Raw genomic sequence first — 16,797 nt, 5'->3', positions numbered from 1 at the left:
ATACTCTCATACTCACACACATCGACACTCAAAAGGCGACATGAAAAGCTCTAAATGATGAGAAAGAAATTTAAAATCGCACAAGAATCTTTATTACAGCGCTGATAAAATCTGAAACAAATGCTGCTAAAGCTGCTGCTTTTGTTGTGCTGACTTCGTGTGCCGTCCCAGGGCATTATAAAGTTTTGAGGTTAGGGTCGTTGTGTTGTTAAATTGTCAAATTGCTTTGACAAATTTGAAATTCAAACGGTTCAGCGATGCTTTGTTTATGGCTCTGTAGAGTTGGTGGGGAGTGAGTAAGCATTTGTGTGATTTTAATCGAGTTTTAAAAAAGTTGTTGGGAGGCGATTGTGATTCTTTAAAGCAGTTAGATTGTTGATAACGAAATATAAAATATGAGGCTTTATTGTTTGACGAGAAAACACTTCGAACTTAAGTCGTTTAGGTGCAGGGTCACAGCTAAATCGCTGTGAACTGTATAGTTGATGAGCTTTTGACCCTATTTCACCAGGCTTGAAATGATGAACGTCTCGTGGGTTCGATAAAAGCAGGTTAACAACCAGCACCTGCTCGGTTGCGAGATCATTTTATCCCAGATTTGAACGTCGGCTGAGCACTGGAGGAAGGAGAGATGGAAACATCAAGTCATCTCCACCTTCACTGTACATGGCACGTTAACCTTACCTAAGCAACCGAAAATAAATTGTTGTAACATTAGACTAAAATTATAAAAGATTTTGAATATTTTAAACAATTTTCATTAAGTAAAAAATCCAATTCCATTCAAATATGCTCTTTAAGGAAGTCTCATATATATTTCAAAATAAACGTTTATAATATACTACTTCATAAGTTTAAGTTGCATCTTCTTCTTCTTGACTGGCGTAGACACCGCTTACGCGGTTATAGCCGAGTCCACAACAGCGCGCCACGTATTTATCCTTGCCGCCAATTGGTTATACCAAGCAAAGCCAGGTCCCTCTCCACCTGGCCCTTCCAACGGAGTGGAGGCCTTCCCCTTCCTCGGCTTCCTCCGGCGGGTACTGCATCGAACACTTTCAGGGCTGGAGTGTTTTCGTCCATTCGGACAACATGACCTAGCCAGCGTAGCCGCTGTCTTTTTATTCGCTGAACTATGTCAATGTCGTCGTATAACTCGTACAGCTCATCGTTCCATCGTCTGCGGTATTCGCCGTTACCAATGTTCTGAGGACCATAAATCTTACGCAAAATTTTCCTCTCGAAAACTCCTAGTGTCGTCTCATCTGATGTTGACATCGTCCAAGCTTCTGCACCGTAAAGCAGGACGGGAATGATAAGCAACTTGTAGAGCTTGATTTTGGTTCGTCGAGAGAGGACTTTACTGTTCAATTGCCTACTCAGTCCAAAGTAGCACCTGTTGGCAAGAGTGATACTGCGTTGGATTTCAAGGCTGACATTGTTGGTGTTGTTGATGCTGGTTCCCAGATAAACGAAATTATCTACAACTTCAAAGTTATGACTGTCAACAGTGACGTGGGAGCCAAAACGCGAATGCGCCGACTGTTTGTTTGATGACAGGAGATATTTCGTCTTGTCCTCGTTCACCACCAGACCCATACGCTTCGCTTCCTTATCCAGTCTGGAAAAAGCAGAACTAACGGCGCGGGTGTTGTTTCCAATGATATCGATATCATCGGCGTACGCCAGGAGCTGTACACGCTCGACAGAACCTTATACGCGATGTTGAGGAGGCTTATCCCACAGCAATTGGCGCAAATTGTGGGCTTTTTGTGTATTGGGCAGAGTACACTGAGATTCCAATCAGGCATGCTTTCTTCCGACCATATTCTGCAAAGAAGCTGATGCATGCACCTTATCAGCTTTTCGCCGCCGTATTTGAAAAGCTCGGCCGGTAAGTTGCATTGCATATAAATCGGCATCTATACACAGCTGGGTTCCTTTCTTCTTCGTTAGGTCTATATAGCTGTGACATTGTTGAGAATAACTGTATCCCGTGAAGCATTCCTTAGCTTATAGCCATCTTAGTGTACTGCAGAATATCAATAGAATCTGCATTTTGCCGATATGATTCCTAGGTTTTTTTTACGCAGGAACTCACTCGGTATGTGGAATGTAAATTCTTCGATTACTTGTAGTGACGATGATTTTGTCGAAACTCGCACATGATCTCGTTTCTACTTGTCAGACCTACACTAGTAATTGCTTCTAGCGCTTATGAAACCTACCTGGAACTCTTATATGTTGGAACTGATTCAGGGTGTCCTCTGACCGTCTGTATGAATAATCATAATATATATATATCATATATAGAATGTTGCCAGCAACCTGTTCCTGTACATTTACCTCGGCCTTGGTACCACATGCCGAGTTTTATTGAATCTGTATAGGTACTGTTTTCTCTAAGTGACAAAATATCGCTTTGCCTTGTGGTAGTATGTCAATCTGAGCAGTAAGTGGCTAAATGTGTCATACTGCTGCAACTGTTACCAACCCAGCTTAACTTATTTAGTATTCTATAAAATTTTTCCACACAATTTTGTGAAACTTACATATTTATTTTAGAAAAATATTTTTTTACATTTACCATGTATACCATATAGACAAATGTCATAACATGCATTTTAGAAATAGTAATAAATATATAAATATGAAATATGAAATATTAAAAAATATATATCCATATACACATATGAATATGTAAATCTCTTTATATGCATACAATAACTACAAAGTTTAATAAAAATATATACGCATATAAAAATATTTATTTTTGCCGCCATCAAATAAACACACAGTATTTTTGGCAATATTTTCCATGAATTTCCATTTCAGTTGAGCAAATAAAATTTTTTATGCTGAAATTTGTGCTTTTACAACTGCACAGTTCTCAGCAGGCACACAAACACACATTCGTATATTAGTATGTATATAGTATGTAACGGTGCATCATAATTTTCGAATCAGTCATCGTCTGATTTTTAGTGCGTCATCACTAGCACATTCCACAATGCCAAAGTGAACAAACATAAATACCAATAAATGTTGATACACAAAATACTCAATGTCAGCATGAATGGCATGAGCTAACACACACACACCCACTCTCACATACTCTCACAAACACTCATACACAATCACTCATACTCATGAGTACACTTATAGCTTACAGCAGCGCAAATGCATAAAAAGGCATTAGGGCGAGTGCATAATGGCAATGAAATGCTTTTTTTTATGACACAACAACAACAAAAACAGCAACATCAAGTACTGAGTACTTACAACAACAACAAAACAAGCACACTCCAGCGCCTGTGCCACATACATTCAAATCACATATCATCACATAAAAGTACTCATAAGCTCAAACATAAATAGCAATATTGGAATGTGGAGTGTATTGGTATTGCTATTGCTCTGCTTGGCTTGCTTGATGTTGTGCTGCGTTATGAGTCTCACTAACGTCATTCACATCACTTGCAGTTATCACTCGTTCTATTGAATGCGTTCAACGATGTGTCGGCTGTAAAAATAAATATGTGTGTGTGTGGATGTCATCATGCACTTCGATTTGTTTGTTCGCATTTGTGCGACAGACATTAATCATCGCTTGTGGAACTTATTGAATGTTATGGAGTGCTGTTGCAACACACTTTCACATCGGCAACGAGGCCAGTAATGCTAGTGGCACATAGTGTGTTTGTGTCACTTACAGTGTAAAAGCGAGCATATACTTTCATACATGTTTATGAGTAAGTGACTGCGAAGCGATACTTGATGAAGAGTAACAGCTTGACATGTAGTGCCTTTTAAGCAAATATTTCATGCTGTGTTACAGCAAATACAAGCTCAGTGTAGTTTTACTTCTTAATTAAAATATAATGGCACTGGAATCTACTTGAGCGGTAGTTGTCAGCTACAACACGTATTGTCGTTCATACTCTCATTTATTGAAACGTATGAAATTAGGTTCCACAACAACAACATTCATATATCCATGAGATACCATGCCTAATTAATAGTTAAATAAAATATAAAATACCAAATAAAAATAATATCCACAAATTGAAATCCACACATTAGAATCCACAAATTATGTTCCACAAAATTTAATTGAAATTAATTGAAAACCTAAAACTTTGTTAATGTTGAAAAGTCCACAAAATCTCTTTTATGTTCCACAATCAGAAATTTATGTTGAAATTTTCATTTGAACAACATCCAAAAACAGCTGCAGCATATTTCTTAATTAATAGACTTTGAAAACAGAAATAAATTACAGTATTATGCTTAAAATTAAAAAAAACAAAAGTGATCAGAATTTGTGGAAAGAAACCACAAAATGTTCAGTGAAACCATTAATAATCCTATGAAATTATTTGTCATAATCCTGTGTAAGTTATTTTATATTCTTAATTTTCTCTTTTTCGTAAAATAAGTTCCACTTATGTATTATGTTCCACATATTAGATGGGAAATATATTTTAGACATAGTATAATGCAATGTTGATTTGAGTTTCTAAAACAATTAGGTCCCACAAATACAATCTACATAATAACTTCCACAAAAATTTATTTATACCAAAATCTAAACAGGAATCAGCTAGAAATAAAACAAAATTTAATTTGTAAACCAAACTAAGTCAAATGTAATCGGTTTTTGTTCAACAATATTGATTTGTGATTCCACAAAATAAGTTCCACAAAACACGTATGACAAATTTAAACTAAGATTTACTTAGAAATATAGCAAATTTTAATATTAGTGAGACCTAGAAAAAACTTGGTTGAGTCTCATCAAATTAGATAATCTACAGAAAAGAACTTTCAGCTGCTAAAGAATGTGGGACCAAAGAAATTGCGGTTAATTTTTTTATAAAATAGTTTCTACATTTTCTTCCTCCCAACTACTATTAATACGTTCCACAGTTTTCTACAACAGTTAACATTAAACGCTTACTTCTAATGATCACAAATTAAATATCAGAATTATATCTCAGCTTAGTTCAAATGCAGTAGAAACCCGCATAAGTGCATGTTGAGACATAAATGCATATTTACAGGCGCACAGAAAGTAGCATGTCTTTGATAATTCTGCTTACCTTTTCAGCTCGTTCGTTTACCACATTTTGCGCATTGCCAGCACTGTTTACATATGCAACAAGCGCCTGAAGGTCTTGCGCCTAAAAGTAGACCACACTCACTTGCATAAGTGTCTGCTGTTGCTATATAAAAGTACTTCCTTAAAATTGACATGCGGTGTTTTTTTTTGCTTTTTAACGCACACAAACACACTCAAATGAAGTGAATCACATACACTCAGACACACAAGTGCTGTCACAAAATATACAAATGACTTACTTATGACTACTCATATCGCATCTTATATGCTTTGCTATGCACTTGTCTCGCTGAATGACTGAATGAGTTAAGAAACTGAGTCATTTGTAAATAATTAAAGTGCACTTAAAACAACCGAGCTGAGTTCCACTGCAAAAGTGAAATAAAAGTGAGAAGATATATGCATGGCTGTTTGTGTGGCACAAACATGCCCAAGTATCTACTCATTGACATGGATGTACATATGTAAAATGAAGTGAATAAGCGCAGACAAGTAGTTCATATATATAAAAATGGAAACACACACACATACTTACAGAAGTACTACTCTTGTGTAAAAAAGTTGGAGTATTTAGAAATGAAAGCGAATACTTTGTTTGAGTGCTCACTGGCAGCTTTTGAGTGTGTGTTTGAGCAAATATGTATGTATTTCTGTGTAATGCTTATGGTTGTCGAGTGAGTACACTAATTTCCAGTGCAAAACTTGACTCCTTTGAGAGGTCTTTAGTAGCTGTTGCTGTTGTTGTTGTTGTGTTATTAAATATTTGCCTTAGTTATAGTTGGCCAACTTTACTGTTGAGTGGGTAGCAAGCATAAATGCTGTTATTCATATTATTCACAGTTTTTATTGCACTTCTCGGCAAGTTTTTTGAGCGCTACTTTTTTATGAAGCAGAAAATAATTAGTTATGAAAAAGCGAAAATTGTAAACAAGCAGTAGTTTACAGGATTTAGTTATGCAAGTTGTATTTTATAATTATGTAAGTTTGCTTATTAATTATTATATTTTATTGCTGAGAAGTTTATAAATTATAGTGAGTGCATTGAAATGTTGAAACGATATTTAAGTTTTAACTTAAGGAAATGAGGGAAATGTTAAAAAAAAATGAAATTAATTACTTAAATGCGAGTTGAGTCTTACTTACTTTTTTATTACACAAAGTTCCACATGTTATGTTCCACATAGATACATGTAGTATGGAAGACATATTATAAACACAAAACAATACTTTGTGAAGCTAAGCTAAAAATTTCGTTCCACCAATACAATCCACACAATAAATTCCACATAATACTCCAGTTTTTTTATTAAAGAAGGTGAGGGAAAGGTTTAAAATATATAATATGAATAATATAAATGTAAATCCACAAGGTTCCACATGTTATATTCCACAAATTACATGAAAGACTTACTATGTACATAAAACAATTCAATGTCGATTTTCGATGCTCAAAAATTTGGGTTTCAAAAAATACGATCCACAAAATAGATTCCACAAAATAATGTAATTTATAATTATTAAAAACGAAATGTCACTTAGCGATATTAACAAATTTTAGTTTTACAAAATACGTTCCACACAATATATTCCACAAAAATATAGTAGACATAAATTTAGAATTTTTAAATTAACACAAAGTTTATTATTAGTGGTACAATTTTACATATAGACTATTTTAATAGAAAACAATAAATTTTCTAATCTGTAAAATATTTTTTGCTGTAAATATTGCAGTAAATTTTAAATAATCACCTTAAAGTCCACTCAGCTTTCGCCAGATGCAGAAGAAGTTCAAAAAACTCATGCAGACACCTTAATCAGTGTCTTAATCTCGCTCGTAATACTATATGCCAAGGTTGATACTTCTATTCAGCCACGTATCAGCTTTTAAATGAATTAATACCTGACCTCCCGCCACCACACTCCACTCATAAACCCACTAAAGTATGCAGTGAAATATGCCGCTATAACATTTTGTGTGTTTTTTCGTGTCGCAAGATATTTAATTTCGGAATTAATTGAATATATGTCGAGACCACCTGCAAATCTGAGCCACGTATATCTTGTGCACGCTCGTGTCATTGAAATAGCAACGTGCGCACAAATGTATGCTTTCCACAAATTATATTGCATATTTGCAGGCGCGACAGCAACATCATTGTAAATCAAATTTTGCCAGTGACATGATGACGAACATTTTGTAGCATTTGCCAGCAAATTTTGAATACATAAATGCAGGATGGAAGATATATTCTTACACATAAATACATGCATATGTACATATCTCTTTCACAAAAGCCAGTGAAAGTGTCGCACCTGCTTTTCGCTGATATATTGCATACCTGCGTGAATTTGGCGCGCCCTAAAAGTATACTTAAGCTTAGCAGTATGCGCTTGATTTTCGGAAATTACACCAACAACAACCACAGGTTGACATATATGCGCGTCTGAAGGCTTCGGGCGCAGCGATTATCGCGAAGATGAAGTGGCTCTCACACACATCCGCACATTTATCAAAAAATCCTACGCATACAAATTTACTAATAATTCAGCATGTGCACAGTTGCGTCCCGTGCGGCGCGTCCTTGCACAAACACATGATGTGATTGCTGCCGGAAATTGCTTTGCTCCGCCTTGTGAAGCGTGCGAAAAGGCAGGAAAAGCTGCTGAGTGGGCGTTGATTGACGCGCGCTTTCCTGGCGCAGCGGCCTCCAATGTATGTGTGTATATATATGTAAAGCGCTTTAAAGTATGCTTCATATATGCAAATAATATTTATATGTCTTCTTGACATATGCTCGCATATTTATTTATGCTTCCAAGTGGCAATCAAATCACTCAAGCTGGAATTATTGTGACAAGAATGCGAAAGAATTTTCTAAATTTGAAAAAAAAAAAATTTAAATGAAAAAAAAAATAAAAATTTCAAACAAATAATATTTGAGCAGCAATAAGTTGACTTTACAACTCGGCAAGCATTTAAGGATTTGCATATTTCTACAAATGTGGCATTAGAGTTTTGATATAATTTTCGTTACAGCTTTCTGTGTGTGTGGTATACTCAAGGTGTGTACGTGTGTGTTGTTGTATGCAATAGCTGTGTGTGTATTGGGAAACATTTTATAAATTTGTGTGTGTTTTATAATTTTATGCATATGACAATCTGCTTAAAGGAAATTAGAACACAGCGAAATTATTTATTAGAAGGTGAAAGTTATTTCGTGCGCCTAAAGGTATGCTACGTTTGTGTGTATATGCTTTAGATTGTCTAGCAAATCAGCTTACGTTGATTAAAATCTTTGCAGTTATCAATATTACTTAAGAAATATTTGAAATTTGCGTTTTAAAAGTTGAATTGAGTTTGCTTGAAGCGGAGATATAAATTTTGTAGATTTTTGATTTTTTTCCTAAAAGTAATTTATACTTTGAAAGCAAATATGAACCACGAATATATAATTATATACAAATTTGAATATATCAACACTTTCTTATAAGCTGATTTAATAAATTTCAAAATACAATTCTGCGTAATTATTTCCCTTTATTATATTACAGATGATTCCGTTGACGTCACCTCCGAGCCGGATGATCAGGATATCTCAGTGGCAGCGGCATCACATAATCCCAATAAGGGCCAGCTGGAGGTGCAATTAGGTGGCGCAGTGACGCTGCAGTGTCCGCAAGGTGAGATCAATATCAATAATATAGATATAAGGACCTTTGAGAATAAACGATTTATTTCAACAAATATAAATGCTTTATCTAAGTGAGACATTTGCTGAGCCCAGACAAATAAATGTATAAACAAGTAAGGAAGGGCTAAGTTCGGTTGTAACCGAACATTTTATACTCTCGTAATTTATTTATTTAACTTTATTTATATTATGAGTATATAATTAATATTCGCCATATATATCGTATAAAGTGCATTGAAAGTTGGAAACCATAATATTAGGTTCCTCGTGTTCGATATATGGGCCTTAAAAACCTATGGTCCGATTTCGGCGATTTTTTGAATGGGGCTGCCACACTATAAACATAGTAATTGTGCAAAGTTCTGCACCGATATCTTCACTAGTGCTTACTTTATATATTGTAATGTAAACGATTCAGATTGTCTTCAAAGTTCTAGTATATAGGAAGTAGGCGCGGTTGAGAAGCGATTTGGTCTATTTTCACAACATATCATTAGGATGTAAGGAAACTATTACAAACCAAGTTTCATTGAAATCGGTCGAGAAGTTCCTGAGATATGGTTTTTGACCCATAAGTGGGCGACGCCACGCCCACTTTCCATTTTGTAAAAAAATCTGAGTGCAGCTTCCATCTGCCAATTCTATGTGAAATTTAGTGTTTCTGACGTTATTCGTTGGTGAGTTAACCTACTTTTAGTACTTTTTAACCGAACCTTTGTATGGGAGGTGGGCGTGGTTATTATCCGATTTCTTTAATTTTTGGACTGTATTAAGAAGTGACTAAAAAAAAAAAAAATGCAGAAAGTTTGGTTTATATAGCTCTATTGGTTTCCGAGATATGTACAAAAAACCTATTTGGGGGCAGGGCCACGCCCACCTCCCCAAAAAAATTACATCCAAATATGCCCCTTCATAGTGTGATCCTTCATACCAAATTTTATTTCCATAGCTTTATTTATGGCATAGTTATGGCACTTTATGTGTTTTCGGTTTTCGCCATTTTGTGGGCGTGGCAGTGGTCCGATTTTGCTCATTTTCGAAAACAACCTTCCTATGGTCCCAAGAAATAAGTGTTCCAAGTTTCATTAAGATATCATAATTTTTACTCAAGTTACAGCTTGCACAGACGGACGGACGGACGGACGGACAGACAAACATTCGGATTTGAACTCCACTCTTCACCCTGATCACTTTGGTATATATAACCCTATATCTAACTCGTTTAGTTTTGGGTGTTACAAACAACCGTTATGTGAACAAAAATATAATACTCTCTTAGCAACTTTGTTGCGAGAGTATAAAAATATACAGTGGAACTTGTATAACTCGAAGATCTCCATAACTCGAACTTTTGAATTGGCACTAGAAGAAAAATTTCATACAAAAATCCTTCCATAAGTCGAACTTTTCGACATACTACAAAATATAAAATTATACTATTACGGAACAATTTTAATGGAGTCCCAATATTCGTATGGAGGAGATTTTTTTGTGGATTGAGGTGATTCGAATTAGAGACGTTCCACTGTATTAAGAAACTGTTCTTTTCTAAACAAACTTTAAAGAGTTTTTAATAATTTCTTGCTTTTATTCCCCCTTAATAGGTTCCTTAGGCTGCTGGTCGCATTTAGATCCGGTAACCGCACGCTTACGTGGCTTAGGTCACGGTCTAACCACACCCACCGGTCAATTTTCACTCAAAGATGTTGTCTATCACGATGCAGGCACCTACAAGTGCATCGGGCAATCGCCAACGAATAAAAAGAAGCTGGAGGTACTCCAGACGGTGGGCGTAACAGTGAAAGGTGAGTCGACATTTGTTACTATTTGCTAGAATTTACCTTAACTAAAGCGGTAAACTGGATTTTTTTTAATTTATATATTGATATATTGAAAATAAAACAACATAACGTTTTACACTCAGACTTGAGAGAAAAAAGCCTAAAGGCCTAATTCCAAAGCGTCTTTCCGGAGATTTAAAAATTACTAGTCGGTAAAATTGCTTGTAATTGTTAAATTTCAAATTTAAATTAAAATGTATTTTATTTTATTTTATTTTATTTTATTTTGTTTTGTTTTGTTTTATTTTGTTTTGTTTTGTTTTGTTTTGTTTTGTTTTATTTTATTTTATTTTATTTTATTTTATTTTATTTTATTTTATTTTATTTTATTTTATTTTATTTTATTTTATTTTATTTTATTTTATTTTATTTTATTTTATTTTATTTTATTTTATTTTATTTTATTTTATTTTATTTTATTTTATTTTATTTTATTTTATTTTATTTTATTTTATTTTATTTTATCTATTTTCGAATTTTCGAAATTAAATTGTTTCGAAATTTATCAATATCAAAATCCTACTATCACCTCCTATCGAACGAGGTAAGAATTGAGTATGCAAGCACTCTCGACTTTACCTTTGAACCTGGCACGTTGCGTGTGACACCAATTCAAAGATATGCAATTACAAGCAGCCACAGGCATACATACCATATACATATATATCTGATATGAGAGTGTGTGAACTACAAAAAGTCATTAAGGTGCATGCATTAGCATGTATTGCAGAATCGCATATATATATATAAATGTATGTAAGTGCTATTTATACATATATACTCTGCTACATGTCCTTGCATAAGTGTGTGCGTGTGCTCCAGTTGCACCTAAATTACTTTTGCCGCCTCTGCTAAGACTCGCTCTTCTCCATACACCTACGTATATATAGGTGTACATACATACATATAACTCTATATCTGTTATAAGCATATCGCTTACACAATGCAGCTGCCAGCAAGTCAATATTTCCGGGTCAAGGTGCAAAGGTCACTCGTGTGTGTGCTGCAGAACTATGATACCGAAGAAAAAAATGTGTAAAATAAAATCTGTGTGTAAAAGTAAATTTTGTCCAATGTCCGCGCAGAGATCAAAGCATCATTAATTTTGTAGGTCACTACAAGATATATACATATATATATATATATATATATATATACATATATATACATAAATACATATATATGTGTCTCCTATATCAAGTGTATTAAAGCAGAAGACAGTTTTTAGTTAAAATGAAATGGAAATTTAATTAAAGTGACACATGTTTGTGTCAAAGGTTGCCTTGACATTGTTGAAATTTATAGTCTAACATGTAGACGTATTAATGCTACATGAATAAGGGAGTTTTCTTTGTAAAAAAGAATTAAGTGATAATTAGTTTTAATGCTAAAATATTATTTTGCTTTAAATAATATAATTATTAAACAGCGATATCGCTGTCCAACACGCAAAGTAATAATCAAAGCAATAATCAAAATATGTTGCATACCTTTAGGCGCTAAATGTAAATAACTTTCGATTCGCCAACGTTTAGAAAGTATTTAAATGAGTCGAATTATTTAAATATAGTGATAACCCTGACATACATGGGAATATTAAATAGGCTTTAACTTGACAGCACAGAGTTCATAGGGCTTCAATATAGTATCACCTAACCTAACGAACATAACTATCTGGCTTTGAATACAATATTAAAATATATTATATTCTTGAATAATCATTTCATTTACGCTTTAGTTTTAAAATAACCAAATGTTTTCCAATACACGTCCTGTTTTGATCAAAATATTCAAATTCGTAGTATAGCTGTAGGCGCAAAAGGAATATTTCCAGTGTTATTTTAAAGTGTATCTTATTAGTTAATTGTAGTATTTTATTACTACAACGGTTTTAACATTTATAATACTTGTTTCTAATACTTTTTAGTAAGCATAAATATTTTTCAAATATTAAAAATAAATTTAAAAAAAAAAATTTAATTTTAATACTGTACAATTATTATTATTTTATTTTATTTATTAAATCTAATTAATTTTTATTTATTATTAATTAGTTTCAAATTTCTAAAAAAAAATCCAGCAGGCGCTTAACAGCTTTTGTTTACTAATTTAAGCTATTTCTGTTGTTTTAAAATATTTCAAAGATTTTTTCAGTGACGTGTTAAAACAACAATAACAACCAACTATTTTTAGATACAAATAAATTCAAGAGTTTTTGAATATTTTTTTTTTTGGGTTATTAAATTTGTAACGTGTTGGGGTTAAAACTACATAACTTTCATCGAAATAAAATATTTTTCTCTCAATGGAGTACAAATTGAAAAATTACCAATTTTCCTGCCACACTTCAGCACTCAACGCAGTAGCCACTTCTGACAATTGTCTACAAAAGCAACACAGTCATTTACTGTAATTGATTTGTGAACATAACTCAACTGAAACACTCACATAAGCATACACTCAGTAGTGCAAATTAAGTGACTAGTAGAAAAATACATGCCACTTCTGCCACAAAACACTTGACTTCCCGTGGCGCGAGTGAAAAATTCTAATCGAGCATGATGACGCAGGGTTGGTCGAAAATCATGCAAAATATGAGAAGTAATTACGCAAACAGTTATTTTTACAATGTCACTGAAGAGTGTGTGTTTATTGTAATTTGCATATGTGTTTACTGTGTGTGTGACATGCTGAAGTATTTAAAATTTTCCACCACCAATTGCCGCCGGAGGCTGCCACACTCGTTGGTCAGGATTTTTGCGCTAAATTGTACCGTTAATAATTACATATACACTCATGCACACATTTATATTTATAATTGGCGACGTCGAGTTGCTGATTGATTGTGTAAATGACAAATTGAAGGCATGCAGTGTCGAGGGTTGGCGAAACACTGTGGGTGGTGAAGGGTTGGACTGACATGAAAATTAAGAAAATATGAATTTATAATATAGCAAGATAACTAAGAAGCATATTTCCTAAAACAAAATAAATAAATAAAAACAGGGATTTCAACAACAAAATATTTTTAAAAAATTTAATAAAATTTAAGAAAAGCAATGCATCAGAATATTTTTTTTTTATTTAAAAATTATACGGAAATGACAGATTCGCTTTAAAACTTACATAAATTTTCAAAAAAAAAAATCCATATATTAAAAAAAATAGTTTTCCAAAATTGCAAAAATTCTTGTAATCAAAACGATTTTAAATCACAACTTTTGCTCAATTCCATTCTCCATTTTTTTAATTCCCTCCCAACTTTCGCTTTCACTAAATAGAAACTAGCTAGCCATTAATGCCAAGCATGCCCAAAAGTATGCTATGGAAATGCCACACATGCTTGTTTTGGGCAACCGCAAATGCAATTATTTGCTTAGAAAAATAAATATTTATTTTTTTCTCCTCCTTTTTAAATTTAACTTTCACTCGCTTTTTGGGAATGTTTGTTCGAAAATTCATTGCTGTGGGTTTGCACAACTTTTGCATTTTAAACACACGCTTAACAAAAAGCAAGTACAACAAACATCCGAAAATATATTCAAAATAACAGTAAAAGTAGTAGATAAGGTGCAAAACTAGCAAAAATACACTTTGAAAATTTTAAATAAATAGTGGCGAAAGTTATGCGCACAAATGTGCAATTGGAAATTGTTTTCGAATGCCTGCGGTTGGGATTTATGGTTGATAAAGAATTAAAAAAAAGGAATTAAAATATGTGAAATACAAATCAAAGGCGAGTTTTGCGCTTTCATGTGGGGTTTCTGTGATATGTAAGCAACTTTTAGTCGGTAAACTTGTGGGTGTAATTATTACTAATGCTGTGTATGAGTAAGGGAGAAAAAGGAGTCGAATTTTTTCAAGTAATTAATACTTTCGTATATGTTTTAAGGAATAATTAATCTGTTAAAGTCATCTAAAAATGTAACTAAAAGAGAAGAAAGTAAAGAAAAAATAATTAGTAATTTAAAAATTATAATATTTAAATATTTTTCGGAATTTATTCAGCCATGTTGTAAATTTCATGTGAATAAAGCATTCCCGTGAATTGTTATTTTCACACGAAAGAAAAAATGGTATCATGAATTTCGAGTAAATGTAAAATTATATTCGAATTTCGGCAGTCTGTCACACATATTTTTGTTTTGATTTTTTTATGTTTTTTATTGGAGCTACATATAAAGGAAATTTAAATTTATAAATGCGACTGTTTTAGTATAAAACATGAATTATCCACATAAAATTATCAGTGCCGGCCCGACATGCGTTCTATACCCCGGAAAAAGATGTAATAGTATATTTGAAAAGATCATTTACGAAAAGAATTTAATCAGACGCACATTGGGCAGCAATCATGTGCTTTTCGCCAATCGATATCGATGGTGGTCCCATTATATCGAGGGAATTATGTTACTATTCAAATGCATGCACTTTCTCCTTATTTTCTTTGGGAGCTATATTAGGATTTTCTACCAAAACCTGTTCCCCACAAGAGAAGGAATACACTTAGATATTATAGATATAGGACTCGTCAATGCGCCTTGAACCGACAACAAATCTGCATACATTTTTTACTTCTAAATCCGCAAATTCGCAGGGTAGATAAAAATATTGAGATTCAAGGAATTTTATTATAGATCTCCCATAGGTGAGGCATTCCAACAGCAAGTGTTGAGATGATTCTGCCTCGTTTTCTTCTAGGAAACTTCTGCAGCTAGCGTCCGATATAATTTTTATTGATACGATGACCACTTCAAATAATGTTTCATTATTGATAGTGAAGAGCTTCCTAGACGTCTATCGATTTATTTTGGGTCAGCAGGATCTTGCGACTGACCAGAGCTCATATAAAGCCTGACTGTATTGAAAGCTCGTTATCAACCTTACGTTATTACCTGGAATTCCTCTGTGGTCAGGCACACAAACTAGTCTAATCGCCTGAATGTGAGGGTAGACATTTCCTTACCAGTCTCGAGCACTTACTACCAAAGAGAATCGTCACCTCACTAAAGGATGCCAAGCTTTGGAGCAATATATCCGTTGCTACCTTATCCACTTGCGCTGTAAAAACGCCAAAATAGTCGTGAAGTCTCCACCAAACTAGGATCCCACCATATATTAGTTTAACTTTGGTTTTATATAGCCAAAGGGCTACATAATATACGTAGACCTTAGTTCATATTAGTTGTTAATATTGATGAAATTGTTAATATTTATACAATTAATTTTGTGAACAAATTTCACTGTTTCACATGAACAAAATTTCATTTACAATAAGGGAAAATTTTCGAAGGTGTGAGATTTTCCTCATATGAAATACAGTAGTTTTCCGAAATAACGAGCACATTAATTATTAACCTGTTCGCTATATCGAATTTTTCGTTAATTCGAGTACTCATTTAGAGGTATTTTTATCAATAAAAAATGAGTTATATATCCGTAAATTGCAGTTTAATAAGTTGTTTTATTAATTATTTGTTAAAAAATGAAAAACCATAGCAAAACAATTCAAATCCAATAAATTCTTCCAAAATGGACCAATTCTGACACTCATTCTTCTATGTGATGCAGATCAATAATTTTAAGCTTTTTTTATAAAATTCAACATTTTTTCAATTTGCACATTTCTTTTGAATTTTTTCCAGTTATATTTTTAATTCTGGTTCGATGTTATTTGATTTTTTAATCTTTCTTCATATGCCTTCTTCATGTTGTACGTTAAACCGAGTACTTACAAATGCCCGATGTTCCTTATTTAAGGTACTCAATGTAACAAATTTGCTTGTTCGTTATAAGCGGTCTTCGTTAAAACGAATATTCGTTATTTCGGAAAACTACTGTACATGATACGAAAAACACAAATTTGTGAGTTTTTTCATTAGGAATGTCGTTCACATACAATTTACAATAAGGCTGATTATTTCCTCTAAAATGATTTTTGAAAAAATAAATTCCTATTTAATTTCAATAAATATTTAATAGTTTATAATAGTTTCTAAAAAGATTCTCATTAATGATGCAAGATAATGTAAAAAATAGTAAATAAAAATTTAATTAAAAAATAATAATTTAAGTAAAATAAACATAGTTTTTCATTTTAGAATTTCAACAAAATATAATTTCAAATATTAATTTTTGT

The 16,797-nt window shown here is 33.1% G+C and overlaps 1 protein-coding gene across 1 annotated transcript in view; it reads left to right on the top strand.

The window, feature by feature from the left end:
• Positions 1–16,797, top strand: part of LOC105214855 (uncharacterized) — a 219,704-nt gene that overhangs the window by 182,534 nt on the left and 20,373 nt on the right. Inside the window, exons 10-11 of the mRNA XM_011188522.3 lie at positions 8,678–8,806; positions 10,422–10,622. Of these exons, the coding sequence (XP_011186824.2) occupies positions 8,678–8,806; positions 10,422–10,622 (330 nt within the window). The remainder of the gene's footprint in view (positions 1–8,677; positions 8,807–10,421; positions 10,623–16,797) is intronic.

Source organism: Zeugodacus cucurbitae, chromosome 6, assembly GCF_028554725.1.
Source record: "Zeugodacus cucurbitae isolate PBARC_wt_2022May chromosome 6, idZeuCucr1.2, whole genome shotgun sequence".
NCBI classification, from domain to species: Eukaryota; Metazoa; Arthropoda; class Insecta; order Diptera; family Tephritidae; genus Zeugodacus; species Zeugodacus cucurbitae.
Note: the sequence above shows the minus strand (reverse complement) of the source record. Positions and strands in the feature narration are given on the sequence as shown.